The sequence below is a fragment of the Puma concolor genome, chromosome C2, assembly GCF_028749965.1.
Source record: "Puma concolor isolate L17-30 chromosome C2, mPumCon1.1.hap2, whole genome shotgun sequence".
Lineage (NCBI taxonomy): Eukaryota > Metazoa > Chordata > Mammalia > Carnivora > Felidae > Puma > Puma concolor.
Genome location: NC_141675.1, coordinates 151,254,252 through 151,274,264, shown reverse-complemented (window position 1 = coordinate 151,274,264; position 20,013 = coordinate 151,254,252). Strand labels below are relative to the sequence as shown.

Here is a 20,013-nt window from a genome sequence, read left to right as displayed (position 1 = left end):
TGGAGCCTCCTCTTCCCAGCAAGGGGCCTCACCAGGGGAATAACATCCAGAAGGAACACCAGGAGGGTACAGAGCTCCGAGACCGTCGGAGGAGGGCTGACGCTGTTCCCGACAGTGTAACTCTGCTTCGCTGGTCTACAGAAGTCACAGGAAAGAAAAACAAATCAGTTCTTTCTCCCATGGTAACTTCAAGCATTCATGACGCCCAATAAAGTTTCTCTATCTCAAACATAATACAGATAGCTTCTGTAATTCTCATAATCAAGCTTTTTAAAACTAACACAAAGTGGGGCGCCTGGGTGGCGCAGTCGGTTAAGCGTCTGACATCAGCCAGGTCACGATCTTGCGGTCCGTGAGTTCGAGCCCCGCGTCGGGCTCTGTGCTGACGGCTCGGAGCCTGGAGCCTGTTTCAGATTCTGTGTCTCCCTCTCTCTGACCCTCCCCTGTTCATGCTCTGTCTCTCCCTGTCTCAAAAATAAATAAAACGTTAAAAAAAAAAATTAAAAAAAAAATAGATACGTATCGGTGCTCAAAACAGAGGAACTTTGGATTCATCTAGCTCTCATGGGACAACTCGACCTGAGTTCACTGTCTTGACTGCAAATTACCATGTAGTTATCTTGGCATTTATCTGAGCACTTTGAAGAAGTACACACACTCTAGCCTAGGCAACTGTTCTCCGTGTCTCCTCTAAAGAAACTTGCGCATGTGTGTGTAAAGAGACAGGACAAAGGACATTTGCAACAATGGAAAAATTGAAACCAGTGTTTTTACCAGGTGTACAGACTGCTCTCCAAAGGACTGTTAACCCACCACCAAAACAGCACACTGTAAAAAGTTACATACAACCTGATACTGCTTATGGAAAGCCTGAACAGACACACGAGACTGTATCATTTCTGGATACGCACTTGTTATAAATGCACAGACAACATCACGGCTAGGACGGACACTAATAATCCCAGTAAGAAGGGGGAAGGTGCTGGGAAGGTAGGAGTTAGTTCTATCTGGGTAGCAACATTTTATTCCTTAAAAAAAAAATCTGAAAAAAACAAAACAAAACAAAACAAAACAAAACGGCCAAGGGTTAACTATAATTTCAGTAATGGGTGCATGTGTATCTGACATTACTTCTTGGTTTTCCTTACACTTGAAATGCTTCGTAGTTGATTGTTTTAAAAAAAGAAAGCACACCTTCTAACTCTGAAATGGAAACAGGACCAAAATATAGTCCATCTTCAGTATAACGTGGCCTTGGGTTGCCCGTGGGTCCAGCTACAACTCATTCATCACAGGTTTGAACACCTGCCGGGACCTGGCTCTAGGGGACACAGAGCTGCACTGTGGGAGCAGCCGGGAAGCGAGGCGCTCCCGGGTTCCCATCTCGGCTGCTGCCAACTTGCCACGCAGCCACACAAGGGCTGCGTGTCACTGGGCCCCGGCTTTCTTACGTGATACAAGGGCCCACTTCTCCTTGGGCTGTCCCGAGGCGTTAATGAGTGCGTGTAGGGCTCTGAGGCCAGAGAAGGGCCCACAGGAAGCGACAAGTCAAGCTTCTGCTAAGCTGCTGGGTAATGGAGGACAGTTGACGGCACAAAGCATCGCACTCGAGGGTGACTGGAAGGAAGGCTGACGGGGGACTCAGGACAAGACGGGCTCTGAGAAATGACGCTATTCCCCTGCTGTAGGGAGAGGGACTGGGGAAAGGCTCGCAGGGAGGCACGTGGATCCCCAGAGCGGGGCCACCATCCACGATGTCAAGGTGGTACAAGTCATCAGACCGAAGGTGACTTGAAGCTGATTGTGGCAGCTGAGACATTATGCTTTTATCGGACCTGTTATGGAACAATTTCAGTAAGAATTTAAGGAGACTGATGATTTCAGAACCACTCACTCTAGACACAGAGCCACAAAACTAAGCCTCCTTAAACACATCAGCCTCCAGGAGAACTGTGCAAAGAGTCTATTTAGTCAACGTAAATTGAAAATGCACAGGATTTTCATCTCAATTAATTAATTGATTAATCAATCAATCAATTAATTAGAATAAGTAAAAAAGCTTCAGAATTATGTGGCAGAGATTACCTGAACCTTCTTAATGGCAATATTTTTTATTCTGCTAAGATTTGAATTCTTTCCCGTCGTGTGCTCAGCAGAGATCACCCAACCTGAGCCACAAAAAGCAGCTATGAAACCACAAGAGCTTCCAGTCCTTCCTGAACATCCTATAATCTGTAACTGGACACTTACCTAAAGCAGTTCTCAAAGCACCTTGTCATATAATCCCAGAGAAAGTCTGTGCTTAGGGAAGTGATCAGCAAATTCACCGTTTTAACAATCTCCGAGGCATTTCTGTTTTCTTTTATTGCACTGTAAGGGAAGGTGGAGACTCTTAACTATATCCATGAGAAACCCTTCACTACGAGAACACTGTTCCTGAAAACCTGTAATTCATTTACTTGTTTCTGGAGAGATGGACAAATCCCAAGAAAGATAAAAATGTTACTGTCCTGTTACTGGAAAGAGTTTGCATGCCATCCTAAACAGGAAATATATTGACACATTCTCTTAGAAAGAAGTGTCAGAGGAGCGCCTGGGTGGCTCAGTTGGTTAGACATATGACTTCGGCTCAGGTCGTGATTTTGTGGTTTGTGAGTTCGAGCCCCGTGTCAGGCTGTGTTCTGAGAGCTCAGAGCCTGGAGCCGGCTTGGGATTCTGTGTCTCCGTCTCTCTCTGCCCCTTCCCTATTCATGCTCTGTCTCTCTCTCTCTCTCTCAAAAATAAATAAACATTTAAAAAAGAAATAAAAAGAAATAAGTGTCAGAGCTGTTGTGAAAAGAATCTGGTATAGAAAAGCAGTTTGAGTCCAGCTGTGGGTAATGAGATAGTCTGTTGGTAAAATAATATGGTATACCCATATCCCCATGGTATTCCCATTTGGGTGGGAAATTTGGCTAAAATTTAAATGTGTATCTTCTATGACTCAGGAAATGTATTCTATGGATTTACCCTACAGAAATCCTTGCATGGTCACCCAAAGATATATGCATGAGGATACCGTTGCAAGGCCATTTAAAAATACTGAAAAATTGGAAGCCACCTACAGGTCGGTCAGCAGGAGATTGATCAATCAGTCAGGATTTATTTAAACAGATGATCGATCCTTACTGAGGAACTTAAGACAACCATTATATTCCATTGTAGAAGAGAGCAGAGCTACTCACAACTTGCATTTAAAAGAAAAAACAGGCAGTTAAATAGCTCGTAATACCATCTTTAAAATAAAAGACAGGCATCTGTGTATTTATATATGCATTCAAAGTTTGGAAAGAAATGAAAACGTTTTATGTTTTTCTCTCAAGGGTGGTGGAGGATGGGTGATACCTTTTTTCTTGATATTTTCAAATATTGGTATGTTCCACAAAGAGCATGGTTACTTTCATATTTAGAAAAACAGTAATTCTGGGAGAAAAGAGCAAACATTCTGGGAGGAAAAAAGCAAACACTCAGAACTCTTGGTACATTTACAATTAAGAAGCCAGATAAATCCTCAAATAGCTTTAAAATTTCAATATATCCAATGCTAATTCAGGCAGAAGGAAACTACATCAAGAATACAGTAAGGGGCACCAGGGTGGCTCAGTCAGTTAAGCATCCGACTCTTGGTTTCGGCTCAGGTCATGATCTCATGGATCGAGCCCTGCATTGGGGTCTGGAGCCTGCTTGGGATTCTCTCTGCCCCTCCCTGGCTCGCTTGTGCACACTCTCTCTCTTTCTCTCCCTCAAAAATAAATGAAAGCATTAAAAAAATAATAAAGTCAAAAGAAAGACACTGCACTATCTTAAAAGGAACAAAAACAAAACCCAGGGTCGAGAGAGAACTACATACTCCAAGGCACCATGTCTGCCATGTCCTGAACCTCACCTGCTCTGCCTTCAGGGTCCTGTGGCACCTGCCCTCAGCATGCCCTTGCCTGGCTCTCCCCTCTGCCACGGGCTCCACTTCCCAACCTTACCCTCCTCCTGCCATCCTCCCTGTACGTCACCACGTGGACACACACCAGATCCGGGTTTCCTACTCGCTCAGTAAATACATTTTGTACATCCCAGGCTGGGTGGAGACTGGCTTCAACGCCTTTTTAACCCTTCACGGTATTCAACAGGGAACTGTCCTTTCACGGCAACTGACTCAAGCGCACAGGTTTTATCTTCACGCAGGTCGCGATCCCTCGCGTGTCCACTTTCTCCAGCCCCGCACACTTTATACCACACGGCAGGGGAAGTGAGACGAGCAGCATCAGGGAGGGAGGAAGAAGTGCGAAGCTGGAGGCCAAACCCGTACCTTGTGAGCGAGTTTCCACTCTGGGTGTAGCTAAGTTTAAGGTCAGAGCCGAGAGCGTCTCTGCAGTAAGAATAAAAGGCCCGGATGACTTCAAGGAACAAATTCCCAACCACTCGAGGCCCTGTGATGAAAAAGAAAACAGACAGAGGTTAATAATCCGTATTTAAATAAGTAAATAAATGGCGTACGCATGAAATAGGAACCGTACACACAATTTTAGAGTCTAAAATGCTCAGAAACTTTAGTCAGATAATGACAACTTTATTAAGTTGGGGGAACAACATTCATGTAAACGGCCAGCATTTCTGTCACGCACACTATGGGCTGGAGAGCGCCCTAAGCACGTTGTATCTGTTAACTTATTCCATCCTCACAACAGCCGCGCGACCAGGTACCGACTGCTGTACGGACTACAGATAAGGGGACAGAGGCAGGCAGGTTAAGTAACTTGCCCACGCCTGCTTCTGCCTGACGGATCCAGGGCGTGTGCTTGGTGTGCATTAAGTGTGCATCACCTCTGGCCAGAGACGTTACCCGGCATAAATACCAACAGAGTAGAATAGGGCAACTTTCCTTATTTTTTCATTAAAAAAAAATGTTTTTACACTTTGAATTTTTGCTTTTAATCTTTTTTTTTAAAGTAATCTCGAGCCCACCAAGGGGCTCAAACTCACGACCCCAGGGTCAACAGTCACATGCTCTGTCTGCCTACGGAGTCAGCCAGGTGCCCGTCTAAATCCTTTTCATCGTGAGCTAGAACCCCACAAAAAAATAACACTGCTCTTGAAAAGCTTATTAAAATGGCACAAAAGGGGCGCCTGGGTGGCGCAGTCGGTTGAGCGTCCGACTTCAGCCAGGTCACGATCTCGCGGTCCGTGAGTTCAAGCCCCGCGTCGGGCTCTGGGCTGATGGCTCGGAGCCTGGAGCCTGTTTCCGATTCTGTGTCTCCCTCTCTCTCTGCCCCTCCCCCGTTCATGCTCTGTTTCTCTCTGTCCCAAAAATAAATAAAAAACGTTGAAAAAAAAAATTAAATAAATAAATAAAATAAAATGGCACAAAGCTGCAGGTTAGAGAAGCACTGCTGTCAATCAGGCAGGTGGAAGGTGGCTGGACATTTCTGCCCCACAACCAGCAGCCACCAGGCAGTGAAGGGAGCGACTTCTCACCCAAGTGTGCAAAGGGATGAAAACAGGATTGATTCTGAGAAAGTAAAAGCTCTCTCAATGTATCCGTGTAAAAAGCAATCCGCAGATTAATCTTTGATGCTGCTTTTCCACAAAACCAAAAACGTGCCTCTGAGAAAACTTCTATTTATTCATTTTTGAGAACTTTTTTGATGATCAGCCCCAAGTATATTTTACCTACAGTATAAGAATGTCGAACGCTTTGGGGGCGCCTGGGTGGCTCAGTCAGTTAAGCGTCAGGCTCTTGGTTTCAGCTCCGTCATCGTCTCACGGTTTCATGGGTTCGAGCCCCGCATCGGGCTCCGTGCTGACATTGCAGAGCCTGCTTGGGAGTCTCTGTCTCCCTCTCTCTGCCCCTCCCCCACTCAAGTGATTGGATGTTAAGATCTTACCGTGAATGGATATCAGAGCAATTTCTATTCTCTAAGCAAGGGAGAGGTCATTGTGTTTTTAGCTGACACTCACAGGACCACAGTGTGCAAGAGGGGACCCTTCAGGAGCTGGAGTCTAGTTCAACCCCTTTCATTTGGCAGAGGAACAGAACGAGGCCCACACGGCAGACGTGGCTTTCCCTGGGTCGTAAGGCAAAGAGAGGGAGGAGGATCCCTACTCGCTTGAAAATAAAATCAAAGTGCATTTGAAGCATGACGTTGGACTGAGGAAACATTCTCACACAATCAGTGCCCTATGCGCTCTGTAGGCACACACACAGATGCACACGATAGGAGCTCCAAGGTATTTTTCCAACAAAAGCGTTCACGTTATTGTGCAAAACTTTTAAGTGGTGCCCAGACAGGATGACTGAACACACAAGGTGATGAAAATGCTTCAAGATTCTGAAATTCCAATGACTGAATTATATTCAAAATAACATGCTGACTGTGTCTCGCCAAGTTTAACTCCCTCGACACAGGCAATCCACATCGGGCCTATGAGGATAACTGCATTTCTTTTTTTTTTTTTTCTCCTCAAAGTTTATTTAGAGAGAGAGTGAGTGAGCGTGCGTGTGCATGCAAGCGAGTGCAGGGGAGGGGCAGAGAGGGAGAGAAAGAGAATCCCAAGCAGGCTCCATGCTCAGTGCAGAGCCCGACACTGCGCTCAATCCCACGACCATGGGATCATGACCTGAGCTGATATCAAGAGGTGGATTCTTAACCGGCTGAGCCCCCCCGCCCCCAGGCACCCCGGTAACTGCACTTCTAACATTACCTATTTCCGGCTTGTCCAGAAGACTGACGAGGATGCGGAAAGGCTTCAGATACGCATGATGGCGTTCCTCTATGTCAGCATCTGAGAACTTCTGGTGCAGTATCTCAGCTAGACCCTTTTTTTTTCCCCAAAAAAGCCACATATTAGGATATTGTAGGACACTGTAGCACAGCATGACACTCTTGGTTTTTCTAATTTTAAGCACAGTATGAAATTACTGTTTTTTTCTAATTTTAAGTATTCTGGGATAGTATTTCTGATAGAAAACCAGTCACAGGGCACGAAACAGACACACACAGAATTTTCCCAACCGCGTATCCAGCAACATTCCCAACGTCTACTTTGAGGTCCTACAAATCAATCTACTGAGGAATCATGATCAGGAATGTTCTGATTGGGATCTACTTTCCAGAAAGTCTCCTTTACCTCAACTAAAAGATCCTTAGAATATTTTTCAAAAAAATACGAGGACTGGTCTTCGTAAGAATTTGAGAGTTCGGATTCTGGCACAACGGTATTTCCTTTAATATCTGAACCTGCAAGAGAACAAGAGCCATGAGCTGTAACAAGATCTGTAATTTTAAGGTACATAACATTATGCAAGGGTCTCATGCTGCGGTATTTTCCAACAGAAAACCAAATTCCAACCTGGTGAGACTAAGTCACATTTTCTTTTTCTGATAAAAAAAAAAAAGCGGTATGCTAAGGATTCCAGCTCAACAGGAATCAATTTAGTTCATCCCAAGAGTTCACCCTGTCTTGGATAAGTCTGATTACAAGGACCTAATGGCAACAGGATCATTTTTAAAATCCAGCATTTATATGGCAGTATGTGAACTCAAGCTATTCTCCTCTATATGCTCTTATTGTGAGTTCCGGGTAAGTCTGTGAGGTCTTCAGGGCAAGAAAGGCATGCCATGGTATTAGGAGCATGGATTCTGGGGCTGAGGCTAACAGGTGGGAGCCAGCACTCAACTTGATCCCAGGTCCTCTCTATATACAGCAAGTCAAGGACAACTAAGAGGGAGCTGAGCATTTATCAGAATCATCCTTTTGATAAAAATGCTTAAAGAGTCTGTAAATATTCTTCTTGACATCCTTCACTGGCTTCCATGCAATGGGCTCTGGAAGTTCTGTAACTAGGGAGAAGAGAGGAAGGAAAGGGTTCAGAGAACTTCCTGACTTTGGTGTGAGAAGACCCATATGTTGAGAGTTGTAAAAGCAGAGAAGCAAAGGATTCTTTAGGGCAGTGAAACCACTCTGCGTGATGCTGTAAAGGTGGACGCGTGTCCTTACACGTGTCCAAGCCCACAGAATGCTCACCACCACGAGTGAGCCCTGGGGGAAGCCACTGATGCTGGGTGATGACGTGCCAGCCCCAGTTCACAGACTGTGACACATGTGCCACTCTGGTGGGGAGGTTGTGGGGGGGAGGGGGAGCTGGGAACTGTGTACCTTCCTCTTAATTTTGCTGTGAAACTGAAACTGCTCTAAAATCATAAAGTCTTAAAAAAAAAAGTTGTGGAGTCCTTTCATGGTCACTTTGTGTGCCACCTGTGCTCAGGTACACGAACATGCAGATTTATAAAATTCTGAAGTGCTAGCCTCCAAGCCCTGGGATTTCCTGAACTCTGTCCCTGTGAACCAACCGTCAAAGGCTTTTCTACAAGTTTATGGGCTGTGCACAGAAACATGGGCCCGGGTTCTCAGGCTTTCCCAAAGTCGGTTCCAAATGTCTTCCAAAACTTTAGGTCAATACCACAAACATTTCCATCTGTATCAAACCATCTGTGGGTTTGTTCTCATACCCCGCAAGCCCATGAGACTTCTTCATAGCAGCAAGCTTCTACTTGAAGGAGGTTTCACTACAAGTTTTTGGGGTATTTCAGGCTTCTTAAAATGCAATTCAGTGAGCATTTTAAATATCCCATTTACGGGCACCTGGTGGCTCAATCTGCTGAGTGGCTGACTCTTGACTTTGTCTCAGGTCATGATCCCAGGGTCATGGGATCGAGCCCCACATCAGGCTCTGCACTGAGCGTGGAGCCTGCTTAAGATATTCTCTTTCTCTCTCTCTCTTTCCCCCTCCCTCCCTCCCTTTCTGTCTCCCTCTCCCCCAATTGCGCACGTTCTCTCAATCTTTAAAATTAAAAAAAAAACCCATTTGTTTATTTCCCTGTTTTTTGTGTAACAGCTGCAACATAAGCAAAGCTACAGCGTAGGCAGAACTCATCTGACCGGTGCCATATTCCGTCAGTGTGTCCTCTCTCCATACTTCATGATTCAGAAACATATCACCAAGACTGAAACTTGATCCACAAATCAGCACTATAAGGTTTCATGTTAACTTCGACTTTTGATTGTCGTATACTGCTCAGTACCTAGTAACCACGCATAAAGTCTTCTGTTTAGAGACATATCTCTTCTCAGGAGGGTCTGGGTGGCGGCTGACAGGATATGCACGATGTCAGATCTGAGCAGAGGAATGGCTCTCTCGTTGGAATCCTATTGGAAGACAGAGAAAACTTTACTGCAGAGGGATGCACAAGTAGATCATCGGCTTTCTGAATGTGGCCCTTCCTTACCGGTCTACCAAGCTTGCTCTTAAAAAGGTAGTTCTCAAAAGGGGTTGGCTCTTCACGATGCCCACGGGCAGAAGCTTACTCAGTTTTTGCTACGGAAACACCATCCTCACAAAAATGAACAAGGACGCTTCAGCCAGCTGGAAGCAAATGGTGACCGCAAAGTGGCTGCTATAAAGCTGCCTGGATCTGTCCCACCTGCCCCCCGCCCCCCACATCCTCGGGAACTAGGGACTTCCTGGGAGAACACAAACGGCTTACCAGACATGTATAAAATGGAAAGAAGAACAGAACAATTTCCAAATTATTTCTTTGCACCAGAACATTGGAGTCCAACAGTGATGCACACAGAGACTTTACCTGTAGATGATAAAGCAGCATGGACATTTCACTATCAAGTCATTTAACAACATTTGTAGGCTACTCTTTACTCACAAAAATAAAATTAACCCTTCCTGGGAATCTTGAAACCACTGTGTTAAATCACATGGACTACAACAGTAAGGCGGAAATGTGGAAATATGGGTTCTAGCTCTAGACACTGGGGGTGGGGCGGTGAGAGGAGGTCATCAAGATGACGTGACCTGGCTGACCTGTGAGCTGGAGGCTCCTCACCTTCTCCTCTGTCCTGGGAGTGTGCGTTCTGCTTGCCTTCCCTGCCTCAGAAGCTGCCTGAGGGACGCAGCCTTGACATGGTGATGTGGCACTGACGACACCTGCATGGTATATGTGACCGACCCAGGCAAAGTCTCTACATAGTAAACTTTTACAATCTGGCAGGTGGATGCAGAGATCTACTTGCCCTGTGCCCGCCCAAGACAGGCCTTGTCAGTAAGCTCCCCGGCATAGTAAACTGGCCACCGACCAATCTGGAGTGGCCTGCCTCTTCCTTTGGCCTCCCCCTGCCCTCTGCATGTATGGGACATTCCAGGTCACACCCAGGAAGTTCCCAAGGAGGCTGTAAACAGTGTAACATCGGACAGTGGATCAGCTGCAGCTCTCACACGTTGCATCTGAGAGCTTGAAGGGCTTGGACGAGATGGTCAGGTTCTAAGACCTCAAATTCTAGGATCCAGGAAGGAATGTCTTTAGGTTCCGGTAGGATCTTTTGACTAACCCCAAACTCCATTCAGTTACATGGATTCCAAACCAATTCGATCTATACTCTATGTGTCTTTTCCAAGTATAGATATACAGGAACACAAATGCAGAACAGTTGAGAAGAGCCATAAGGGAAATGTTAATTCAGAAGAGAGGAGGGAAAACACTGGAGTTCTGTAGGAAAGCTGAGCGGGAAGGTCAGGGAGGGCCTGCACTGAGGCCGGGGGAGAAGGGGTGGGGAGTGAGGGCAAGGAGCAGGGAGGCAGCATCACAGACTTGCAGGCCAGGCAGGGCGGTCAGTTTGGGGGTGCAGAGGGCCTGAAGAGAGAGTGAAACTGGTGGGTTGGGAGCAAACCTATAATACTCTCGAGTTTGGACTTTATCTGTAGGCAAGAGGAAGCCAGATATTTTTCAAGCACGGTATGGATATGAACAAAGCTATCCTTTAACAAAGCAAAGAGCTAAGAGCAGCAAAAAAAAAAAAAAAACCCACAAAAAACAAGCCTGGATGGGCAGAGGATGGACAGTCAGAAGATTATGATGTGGTCCAGAGCAAGGATCAGAAGCTGAAAAGGAGAGCAGTGGAAATGGACAAAGCTGTTCAGTTTTACCACTAGGTGGCGACAGACTGCGGGCCATCACACACCAGAGTCTAAAGACGTGGGAAGGTCAAGGGAAGGGATGACCTTGCCAGGAAAGAAAGTGGCCCTCCGAAGGGCCTGGGGATGGACACAGGAAGAACCTTGACAGTCTAGGTTTGAGAGCAGCCAGAGGAGAGGACGATGGCAAGAACAGGACTAACAGAGACAGTGGCTGGAGGAAGAGGGAGCCTGATGTGTGGACAGTGTGCAGTGTGACACAGGACAGGGAGGAAACGAGGTTCTAGCTACAGCAACAGACTCCATGAGGCCTCAGAGCACTGGTCACAGCTAACTGCTTCCCGAAGGGTCCTCCTTAGGTGCAAGTACTTGTTTGAATATGTAAAGCGTTAGTTAACGCGCATGTTGAAAACAAACACCACCATCCTGGGTTTCATTCTGGGTACTGACGCCTCGAAGCCTCCTCCTCGTTTTGCTCAGCAGCAGAGCACACACGCTCTGAAGCTTGCGACACCTCCCTTTCCCTGCCGCTCTCCGAAGCCCCCCTGCAGCCCCAGTGACGGCCTGTGCCCAGGAAGCCGGGACCTTCGTGCCCCGCTCCACCCACGTGAGAAGCAAAGCACCCACCGTGAGCTGGTAATCCGTCCCCAGCATGTACTTCTGCTCCTTGCCGGGTGAGTCCCTGCTGATGTGGCCCACCACGAAGAGCGAGGCAGGAAGGCGGATGGCGGGGCTCACCAGGACACTTCCCCAAAGGGCAGCGTAAAACACCTCCTTGCCGACCACCAGGGACAGCCTCAGGAGCAGAGCGTCTGTTCTGTGGACGAGACGTTACGGAAGGTAAGGGCTTGGTCCCAGGAGTCTGTGTCTCACGGTACCAACAGCCCCTGCTCGCCTTCCCCTGGCTGTGGGACCATTTCTTCGTGGTTCTGAGAGGCTGCCGCCTCTTGCCTTTCTGTTCTGTCCACCTGCTGGCCATCACTGAAACCGAATTTGCTAAAACAAGCACGTCGCTGAGAGGTACAGCTTCTTGGCCAACGGGAAGTGTCTGACTGGTGGTGGCACCGTGGCTCAGATCCATCTGTGGATCCTGATGCTGCAAGACCCAGTAGGTGGGCTGTTCCACCACCAAAAAGGGGATGAGCAGACCAGTCACTTTCATTAACATGTCAAATAAAAAATAAAAGGTCAGTGCGACTGACTGGAGACTCAAAGGGGACAAAGTTCCCGTGGGAATTTGCAAATCCCATAAAGCCTGTCACTCCATCCACAACACCCCCTCTGCTAAGTCCTGCTCTGGGACGCTCTCCTGCTGATGTCTGACATTCCTTTGTCTCTTATCTCTATCTGGGTCTCTCTCCCATGACGGGACATCAGCAACTCCACGTCCGCCCTTGAAGAGAAGCAGGGTCCTCAGCGGGTCCGGGCTTATTTTCCACGGACACTGACCAAGGCCCGGCCCCTCTCCGCTCAGTGGTGTGCCTGCAGCTGACTAGGGCACCTTCCCCGTCAACAGTGAGAACGGCTTACGGGGCCAATGACAGCAACTGTCAGTAAATGGCAGAGGGAAATCTCCACAAAGCGATTTCATTTAATGAGCAAAGTGACTCAAAATCCAAAAGAATTCTACCTGTTGGGTTTCCTATTGGCAAAGAAGACAGGCAAAAATCACAGGACTGGTCGTCCAGGGTGACGCAGTGGCCTACCCAGGTTCCCAGAATCAGGCCTGTGCTGTCCAGATCCTGTGTCTGCTTCCTGGCAAGGGTCCCTAGGACGAGTTTAACCTCTGTGCATGTTAGCTTGTGGCTCTGAGATACGGAGAAGAGATGGAGATGTTCGGACCATGACCTGAGAGTCTCCCGTAAACCTTAGCATAGGCGAACAGAGCTATCACCTCCCACCCATTACTACCAGGTCTGCTCTGCTTGCTGACACGTCCCTAGGGTCCAGATGATTGGCTGACACACAGCTGGCACCCAAAAACATGGGGAGAGGAGTGTCACTCTTTCCCTCTTATTACGACCCGAGTCACCTTCAGCTTACTTGTCGATAATCAGTTCAAGGTACACAAAGGCATTTCATACAGAAAATTACTACCTCTTTATATTAACAGTAAATTTTGTTCTCTTTAACACTAGTCTGGGGTACCTGGCTGGCTCAGTCTGTAGAGCACGTGACTCTCGATCTTGGGGTTGTGAGCTCGAGCCCCTTGTTGGGTAAGGAAATGACTTAAAATCTTAAAAAAATAATAAATAAAACTAGTCTGACCCTCTTAGTCATAAAATACTTGAATTTTACTGTGCACGTGATGCACATTACCACCTCTGCAGAAAAAAACAAAACTGAAGAGGCACGAATGACAGCCAAATGTTCAGGAAAAGCACACAGAATGGTTGGTGGATAAAGATATCGACTGGTCTTCTATTGAGGCTGAACAAACAAATAGAGCTTATCTCGCCCGGCTCTGAAAACAGCCCAGCAAAGGCCCTGATTTGAGGCAGGAGCGCCACTCACTCAGCAGCGGCGGCTGCAGCGCACTGGGCAGGCCAACAGGCCGGTCTGGAGCTAGGAAGAGATTCCTACAGCAGGAGATTTGAGAAAACCCCGGGAGAGCTCCCCTCTCTCCGGGACCCCTCTCAAGGGGATGACTGATGCTTATATAAAGCCCGACCCCTCTCCGGGGACTGATGCTTAGATAAAGCCCATCGCAGACACAGCGGTGCACTCACTGCCACGGCATCTCCCTTTGCTGGAACGGTGTATTCCCAAAGTCGGTTCCACGGAACACCGACCACGAGCTATTCACGGAGGGTTCAACTGTCCAGCAATGGGGGAGGTGCCACCTAAGCTATCCCTTTTGCATTCAGAGTGCACGGGCTAGTTCCCTTTGTTGGAGAAATGCAGCTTATGTCTCATTTTATCCTAAAAAAATTAATAGACATTAAAAATGTCAATGATGCTGTAGTTCAAAAAAGGGCAATTGTGACAAGACTTTGCTAAGGAGATTAAAGTGAAGGGCAAGATAACTGGGTTAAAAGTCAAGCAATTCTCTGGGGCGCCTGGTGGCTCAGTCGATTAAGCCTCTAACTCTTAACCTCGGCTCAGGTCATGATCTCATCGTTCCTGAGACTGAGCCCCGTGTCAGGCTCTGTGCTGACAGTGTGGAGCCTGCTTGGGCTTCTGTCTCTTCCTCTCTCTCTCTCTCTCTCTCAAAATAAATAAATAATCCTTATATATATAAAGAAAAGCCAAATAACTCTCTACTAAGTAAGAATCACTCCTATCATCTCCAATGTGAAATTAGCTTATACCGTTTAGAGCCCGGGACGCAAATGTTTTCTATTCAGATCGAATCAGCAACCAAAGAAGCCTCCAGACCCCTCCTATTTCCATGCCTCCTGCCTCACCCCGCCTGCTGCTCTCTCGTGCCTCCTGCGAACACAAGCTCACTCTCTATTCAATGGATAGTCAGTGACACAGGCTGTTTGCTGGAAGCCCCAAGCCTTTCCCAACTTGCCACTTGTGTAGAGGATAGTCATGGAAAGCCAACCTGTCACAGGAGCAAAGAGCTCGAGGTGTGGCCATGCGAACAAGCACAACAGTGACAACAGTGTCCTGCACCACCACAGATACATGACCAGAGTACAAAAATTCTAGAGCCAGCAGAGCTGATCATCATGGTGCCTGGAACCGACCAAAAGAAAGGTCAATAAATGTTTCAACTACCATTTAAGTCGGGCTTTCTCAACCCTGACACGATGGACTTTGAGGCAGGTAAGTCTTCACTATGGGGACAACTGTGTCACTGCAGGATGTTTATACTAGATGCCAGTAACACCCTCTCCATCTCAGTGGCAACAGCCAAAAATGATGCCAAATGTCCATGGGGGACACGAATCACCCCAGCTGAGAACCACTAACTTACATGAAAATCTCTGCCAAGCAGTTTTTGCTTGCTTACAAACCTCTGACAATATTCACCTTTCCTCCATTTCCTCAGGAGTTCGAGATTTTCTCCAAACTACTCTTGTTTTCTCAGTGCAGCAAAACACAGCTATGAAGCTATTTCACAGCAATTTTATTTTATTTTATTTTATTTTATTTTATTTTATTTTATTTTATTTTATTTTATTTTATTTTATTTTATTTTATTTTTATTCTATTCTATTTTATTTGAGAGAGAGTGCGCACACAAGTGGGGAAGGCGCAGAGAGAGGGAAACAGAACGAATCCCCATGCTGTCAGCACAGAGCCAGACTCGGGGCTCAAACTCACAAACCATGAGATCAGGACCTGAGCTAAAACCAAGAGCCAGACACTAAGCCAACTGAGCCACTCAGGTGCCCCTCACAGCCACTTTAGAAAAGACATTCTGGCCAGTCGTCTGCAGGCATACAAGGGTCGGAAAGCCAGGGTGAATAAGAAGTCCTAACACCGGTCAGAGTTTCTGTTCTTAGGGTTCACTGACACACAAGCCAGGAAGCCTCCACCTCCACGAAACTCGTGAGTCACCCTGCCCACAGCGGCCCCAGCCCAACTCACCCCTCTGCATGTGCTACCAACAGGACAGCAGGACCCCCACTGACCCTCCTTTCCCTGTTTCTGCACAGTGTCTGCTGGGGGGTGTCTGACTCAGCTCCAGAGCACTCAGGGGGAGAAAGAGCTGACGACTCTCTCAAAATGATGACTTATCTCAAATTAACACGGACACAGAGACCAAAGACTTTGGTGCAATCTTCCCATTACTGTGCCCGTGCACACCCACTCAGAGATTCTAGAACCCTCGACCAGTAACCACCTTGGAGAGCTGAAAACGAATGACTCTGGGGTGCTGCAGACACTGGGCCTGGTTTCCTGTCACAGCTCCATCTACCCAGTGATTTCATGCAGCTCTACTCAGCTCTTGGTCGGATGTCAAGAAATCACAAAAAAAAAAAAGCTATGTTAAGCAATGTTAGCAACTGTTCAAACGAACCCTCATTGATCAACTAAGACAACACACAAAAACACCCCAACTATTTACGCTCTTCTGGTGTGATTCATTCTCATAGGTTAAAAAAAAAACACAAATCGCAACACATTTAGGGAACTGATGTGTTCATCTGTCAGATGACAGAAAAAGCGTTTACGTACACACACGTGAACATACCATATTTGTCTGGGAAACATGAATGGGCCAGAACTTCTAGAAAGAGCCTGAACTAGGAGTCAAGAGACAGATCTGGCAAGGGACCTCTAGTTGACTCCTACATGACCTTCCATTCATCACCTCCACACACCTACCGATCCTGCATGTGGCCACCGGCTTAACAAGGCAGTGACGCAGACTCTGCCTCCTACGGAAGTGGACGGCTGACTGGACCCGCGGCAAGGCGGGGCTCTCCGCTGGGAAGTGGGAAGCCACCACCTGCTCTGTGTGAAAGCTTGAAATGTTCCAGTGTAAATTTTTGGTTAGGTTTGTCAAATTCCACTACAAATGCTGTTGACTTAAATGCACCCTTAATAACCACTGGCCACAATCCCCCAAACCATTCTAGTTATCTGGTTTCTCTGAATTTAGGGGAGCACTCCAAATAGACCTTGGATTGATTCCTTGATTCCACCCCAGCCCCTGCACCCCCCAGTCACAGCCATGACAAAGGTGGGGCGGCTGGGGCCTCTGGCGTGGGAGAAATCTGGGCAGTGCATTGTGTAATCAAATGAAAACTTTTGCAAGCACCAAGGTTTCTAAACCTCCCAGTCAGGCTGCACACAGGCTCTTAAAACAGGTCCTATTAAATAGAGGGTAATCACAGCGATCAGACGGTTGATACAACGGAAGTGAGTTCTTATGTGATAATTCCCCAAACAGGACACGGTATATACCCAATAGTCTGAATAGACTTATGCCTTCTTCTGCTCCTAAGCACGAGTGAAATAAGCCCTCCATGAGTTTTTATGCTTAGGAGCCTTACAAATGTCCCCAAAGTGCTGCTGAAAGGTGTCGAGCTATTCTGCTTAGTTAGCATTGCCTTCTCGAGCCCCAGCCATCAATGAGCATGGCTCTGCTTTTGTTCAGAAGCAGCCAGGTGTAATGGGAAGCAGGAAGACTTTGGAATCTGACCTACGTGGCTCAGAATCCCAGCTCTGCCACTCACTGACCATGTGACTCTGGGAAACCTTACCTTCTGACTCTCACCTGTAACTGAAGGCAGTTCCCAGGAGAACACAGCATTCGGTCAAGCAGGGACCACCACGGCAATGTAAAGCATCACCCCGACTCTGCACCTTTCCCTGCTGCTCCTTCTTCCCTGCTTCTTACACAGCAGGCCCCCCAACGTCCCCCCGCTGTGCACCAGCAGGTCCCCCTGCACCCCCTCCCCCGGTGCACCAGCACCCCCCCCCCCCCCCCCCCCAGCAGTCCCGCCACCGTCAGCACTGGATGAGACCCACCTGTCGTAGATCTCCGAGCCCTCCTCCAGGCCGGGCAGCAGGCCCACAATGAAGGCCTGGAGACTGGGCAGGAGAAGCTTCTGCAGCGGGAGAAAGTATTTCTCATACAGGCCAAGCAGCACGGGCCTCACCGACATGGCCGCGTTCGCCAGAAGAGGAAACAACCCATAGCTTTGGGAAAGAGAAAGGGAGATTGGGGTGGGGGATAAATGAGACACCGAATCAGAAGTTTGGCACAATCACCCAGCCAAAGGGGATTTTCATTTTTTTATTATGTTTTTAAGAAAATATTTATTTTGGGCGGAGCACAAGTGAGGGAGGGGCAGAGCGAAGGGGACAGAGGATCTGAAGCGGGCTCTGTGCTGACAGCCTGACAGCAGCGAGCCCGATGCGGGGCTCGAACCCACGAACTGTGAGATCATGACCTGAGCCGAAGTCGGACGCTCAACGGACCGAGCCACCCAGGTGCCCCCAAAGGGGATTTTCAAAAGCAGCCAGCTAGCCATTTACACTAGGGACGGAGACGCTTGCCTGGCACGGGATGGTCACAATGTGCTGTTCGGCAAAGAGCGGACGTCTAGGCAGGATGCACGTTACACGTCCACTTAGGACACACTTACGGGGAGGCCGGGGAGGATGCCTCCAGAAGGTGAGCCCTGGCCATCTCCTGCTGACGTCTTTAGGATGAACTGTTGCCTACCACTCCCCCACGTTGCTTGTCCTTTTCTAATCTTGTGAACTGAAATGTGATTACTCAGGTAACAAAAAAGTAATACGGTAGGGAAGCTACTCTACCTGTACAGGAACAAATCCTTGGCCAGCCATTTGGTCCCCACAATTTTGAAGATAATCTCATAGGTTTCTAGGGCTTTTAGGTGCACACCACTGGGCAAAGCAGGATGGAGGCACTGGGCTAATCTCTTGCTGATGAGGAGTCGTCTTGGCAATAAGGAATACCTCAGGTTACTCTGAAGAGCCTGGAAGACAAGACGAAAAACAGGAGGAAAAAGGGAGTAATGTTTACAATGGAAAGTAAATCCGTCGAGGCCAGGAAGACAAGAACAGATTCAAAAGGAAGACAGAGGGTCATCGTGGGGAACACCAGGGGGGCCACGAGCCAGGGGGCACGGGTATCAGGGAAGCCCCCAGCAATGCTGGAGATGAGGCAGGTATCAAAATCAATAGCAAGGAAGATTCTGTCACCATCAGACCAGCCTCTTGGCCACACACAGGAAGCCAGGTACAGGTGAGGGCTCCAGTCCATGCATGAGGCTCAGCGGAGCACAGACCGTATTGGGGGAGGTGACCCCCGTCCCTAAGAAGACCCTCGTTCTTGCACTGAGGAAGCCCTTGGACTCTGTCCAGGGAGAAGGGGTCTGAGTTATCCCCATCATTCTCCCAGCTTGGCTTCACAGCCGGGGGGCTCTGAGCGAGGGGTCACCCCAGAAGAAATGGGGGGGCACACCTCTCGGCCATGACTCCTGGCATCTCCACCAGCTGGTGATCCTGCTGGGAGGGACCTGCATCCCGCAGGAGAAACACCCAGTGCTGTTGGGATGTGGCAACGGCACTCCTGAGCCGGGCCTTGCCTGGGTATTCGCAGCACCTGAGAACCACGATCAGGAGTGTGAGCGGACCACGGCCGTTCTGCCGGCCTCAAGTGACCACAGGCAGAGTGCTGCGGTTGGGTGGGTCCTCATGACTCAACCTTATGAGACAAAGTGTCTGTCATTAGGGAACAGTCCACAAATATTTGCTGAAGGCCTACAGGATGAAGTCCACGCTTCTCAAAAAGCCACTCAAAGGCCTCCATAGCATGACTCCTGCCTGCCGTGACTCTTAATACTTCAGATCCATCTGTGATTCCTGCCTGGCTCTCTGCCCAAGCTCCATCCCGTCCACCTTGCTAATCTCCCTCACATGAGACCTAGCGCCCCGTCTCATGGAGGCGGAATGGTTCTCCCTGGCAGGGGCCCCCCGTCCCCTTCCCCGTACTTAGTTCTGGCTACTCCGGGTTCCATGGGCATATCTGTCACGGATTTACAACCCTGTTCTACTGATCATCTGCTCCACGGCTGACTCAGGTGGGCAGTGACTTGAGGGCTGGGTCTATGGTCTTCCTTCACCTGTAACAATCACTTGGGCACTCTGCATAGCACCTGAAACAAAGCCGGCGTGTTCTGGAAGAATGTCAGAAGACATGTGTGATGCCACCTGCACTCTGTGTCACAACTGCTGGCCACTGGACCACATGTTCCTTTGATCAACGAAGAAAATGACCTTAAACATACACTGAGGTTATGCAGGAGGCAAAGGGAAAGGAAGGAAAAGAATATTTTTCATCGGAAGGCTGGAGTCTAACTGAACTCTTGAATTCAATAAACCTATGTTTCAAAAAGTAAAAAAAAAAAAGCTCATGCAACTAGAAGTCATCAAGAAACACCTTGAAACATTATATATATAAGTCTGATATTTTAAAACAAAGGGAAAGCCAACAAATTAATTTTTTTTAAAAGTCTCCTGTCAAAACAAATCCTGAGGTGACTGGAAACACATACTGTGAT

At 48.0% G+C, this 20,013-nt stretch overlaps 1 protein-coding gene across 3 annotated transcripts in view; it reads right to left on the bottom strand.

Moving 5' to 3' along the window:
• The window catches only part of DOP1B (DOP1 leucine zipper like protein B), a 97,291-nt gene that overhangs the window by 53,764 nt on the left and 23,514 nt on the right, over positions 1–20,013 (bottom strand). For all 3 annotated transcript variants that reach the window (XR_015240439.1, XM_086675941.1, XM_086675942.1), the window contains exons 2-11: positions 18,245–18,426; positions 17,450–17,620; positions 11,645–11,834; positions 9,579–9,677; positions 9,117–9,240; positions 7,162–7,271; positions 6,736–6,850; positions 4,343–4,463; positions 2,251–2,370; positions 33–135 (exon numbers count right to left, since the gene is read on the bottom strand). Coding sequence is in view for 2 of the 3 variants with exons in the window: in XM_086675941.1 (XP_086532067.1) it covers positions 33–135; positions 2,251–2,370; positions 4,343–4,463; positions 6,736–6,850; positions 7,162–7,271; positions 9,117–9,240; positions 9,579–9,677; positions 11,645–11,834; positions 17,450–17,620; positions 18,245–18,426 (1,335 nt within the window). In the remaining variant the exon portion in view is untranslated. The remainder of the gene's footprint in view (positions 1–32; positions 136–2,250; positions 2,371–4,342; positions 4,464–6,735; positions 6,851–7,161; positions 7,272–9,116; positions 9,241–9,578; positions 9,678–11,644; positions 11,835–17,449; positions 17,621–18,244; positions 18,427–20,013) is intronic.